This window comes from Propithecus coquereli, unplaced genomic scaffold (genome assembly GCF_000956105.1).
Source record: "Propithecus coquereli isolate 6110/MARCELLA unplaced genomic scaffold, Pcoq_1.0 Scaffold21273, whole genome shotgun sequence".
NCBI classification, from domain to species: Eukaryota; Metazoa; Chordata; class Mammalia; order Primates; family Indriidae; genus Propithecus; species Propithecus coquereli.
Genome location: NW_012146383.1, coordinates 1 through 1,120, shown reverse-complemented (window position 1 = coordinate 1,120; position 1,120 = coordinate 1). Strand labels below are relative to the sequence as shown.

Below are 1,120 nucleotides of genomic sequence, written 5' to 3'. Positions count from 1 at the left end.
TTCTCCTTCACGAACACCGTGTACTCGGGCTGTGGGAACGCCGGCGCGTTGTCGTTCACGTCGGCCACCTCCACGGACACGCTGGCTGTGGCCCATAGAGAAGGAGAGCCCCCGTCCCGCGCTGTCACCACCAACTCGTAGTGGGATATACTCTCGCGGTCCAGGGTGCTGTCCAGCACCAACGAATAGTAATTCTTGAAGGTGGACACCAGTTTGAAGGGGACATAGGAAGTCAGGGTGCAGGTCACCTGTCCGTTGGCACTGGAGTCAGGGTCAGTTACACTGATTAGGGCGATGACGGTCCCCAAGGGAGCATCCTCTCGCACAGCGAGCGCTAGTGACGTTATTACCAACTCCGGAGCATTATCATTGATGTCCAAGACTTCTATTAAGATTGTGCAGTGACCAAACATTGGGGGATTGCCTTTGTCAATGGCCTTTATTTGAATCTTCCATAATTTAGTTTCCTCAAAATCTATTTTTCCATTTACTTTTATTTCTCCACTGTCTGAATCTATGCGAAAAGAGGCTTCTATGTTAGGGGAGGTATCAGTTTCAAAGAAATAAAGAATGTGGCTGTTTGGGCCCTCATCCAAATCCGAGGCGTTAAGTCTAATAACTAGCGTACCGTTTCTTGCATTTTCCAGTAATTTCACTCGATAGACCGCTTTGTCAAACACCGGGGCATTGTCATTTACATCTAGCACTGTGATAAGTATCTCCACCGTGCCTGTCAGCTCAGGTTTGCCCCCATCAGTTGCTTTGAGCACCAAGAGAACCTCCGAAGCTACTTCTCTGTCTAAAGGTTTTTTTAATACTAGTTCGAGTGGTTTTACCTGCTCATCGTTGGTTGGTACTTTCAAGGAGAAATACTCATTGGGGCTCAGTCTGTAAGTCAGCAGAGCGTTGGTTCCGACGTCTGCATCCGAGGCGCCCTCTAGTGAGAAATGAGAGTCAAGAGCCCTCGTTTCGGAAATAAACAGATTCTTTTGTGTCGCGGGGAACACCGGCGGGTTGTCATTAATGTCCTTCACCTCCACCTCCACGTGGAAAACCTGCAGCGGCCTGTCCACGATCACCTCCAGGTGGATGCTGCACTCCGCGCTCCGCCCGCACAGCT

The 1,120-nt window shown here is 50.1% G+C and overlaps 1 protein-coding gene across 1 annotated transcript; it reads right to left on the bottom strand.

Annotated features, from left to right (window-relative positions):
- Positions 1–5: 5 nt before the first annotated feature.
- Positions 6–1,115, bottom strand: LOC105810467 (protocadherin alpha-10-like; the record flags this gene model as incomplete). The annotated part of the gene is made up of 1 exon (XM_012644462.1): positions 6–1,115. A coding segment is annotated over one exon (1,110 nt), but the record flags the coding sequence as incomplete, so codon positions are not given.
- Positions 1,116–1,120: the final 5 nt, after the last annotated feature.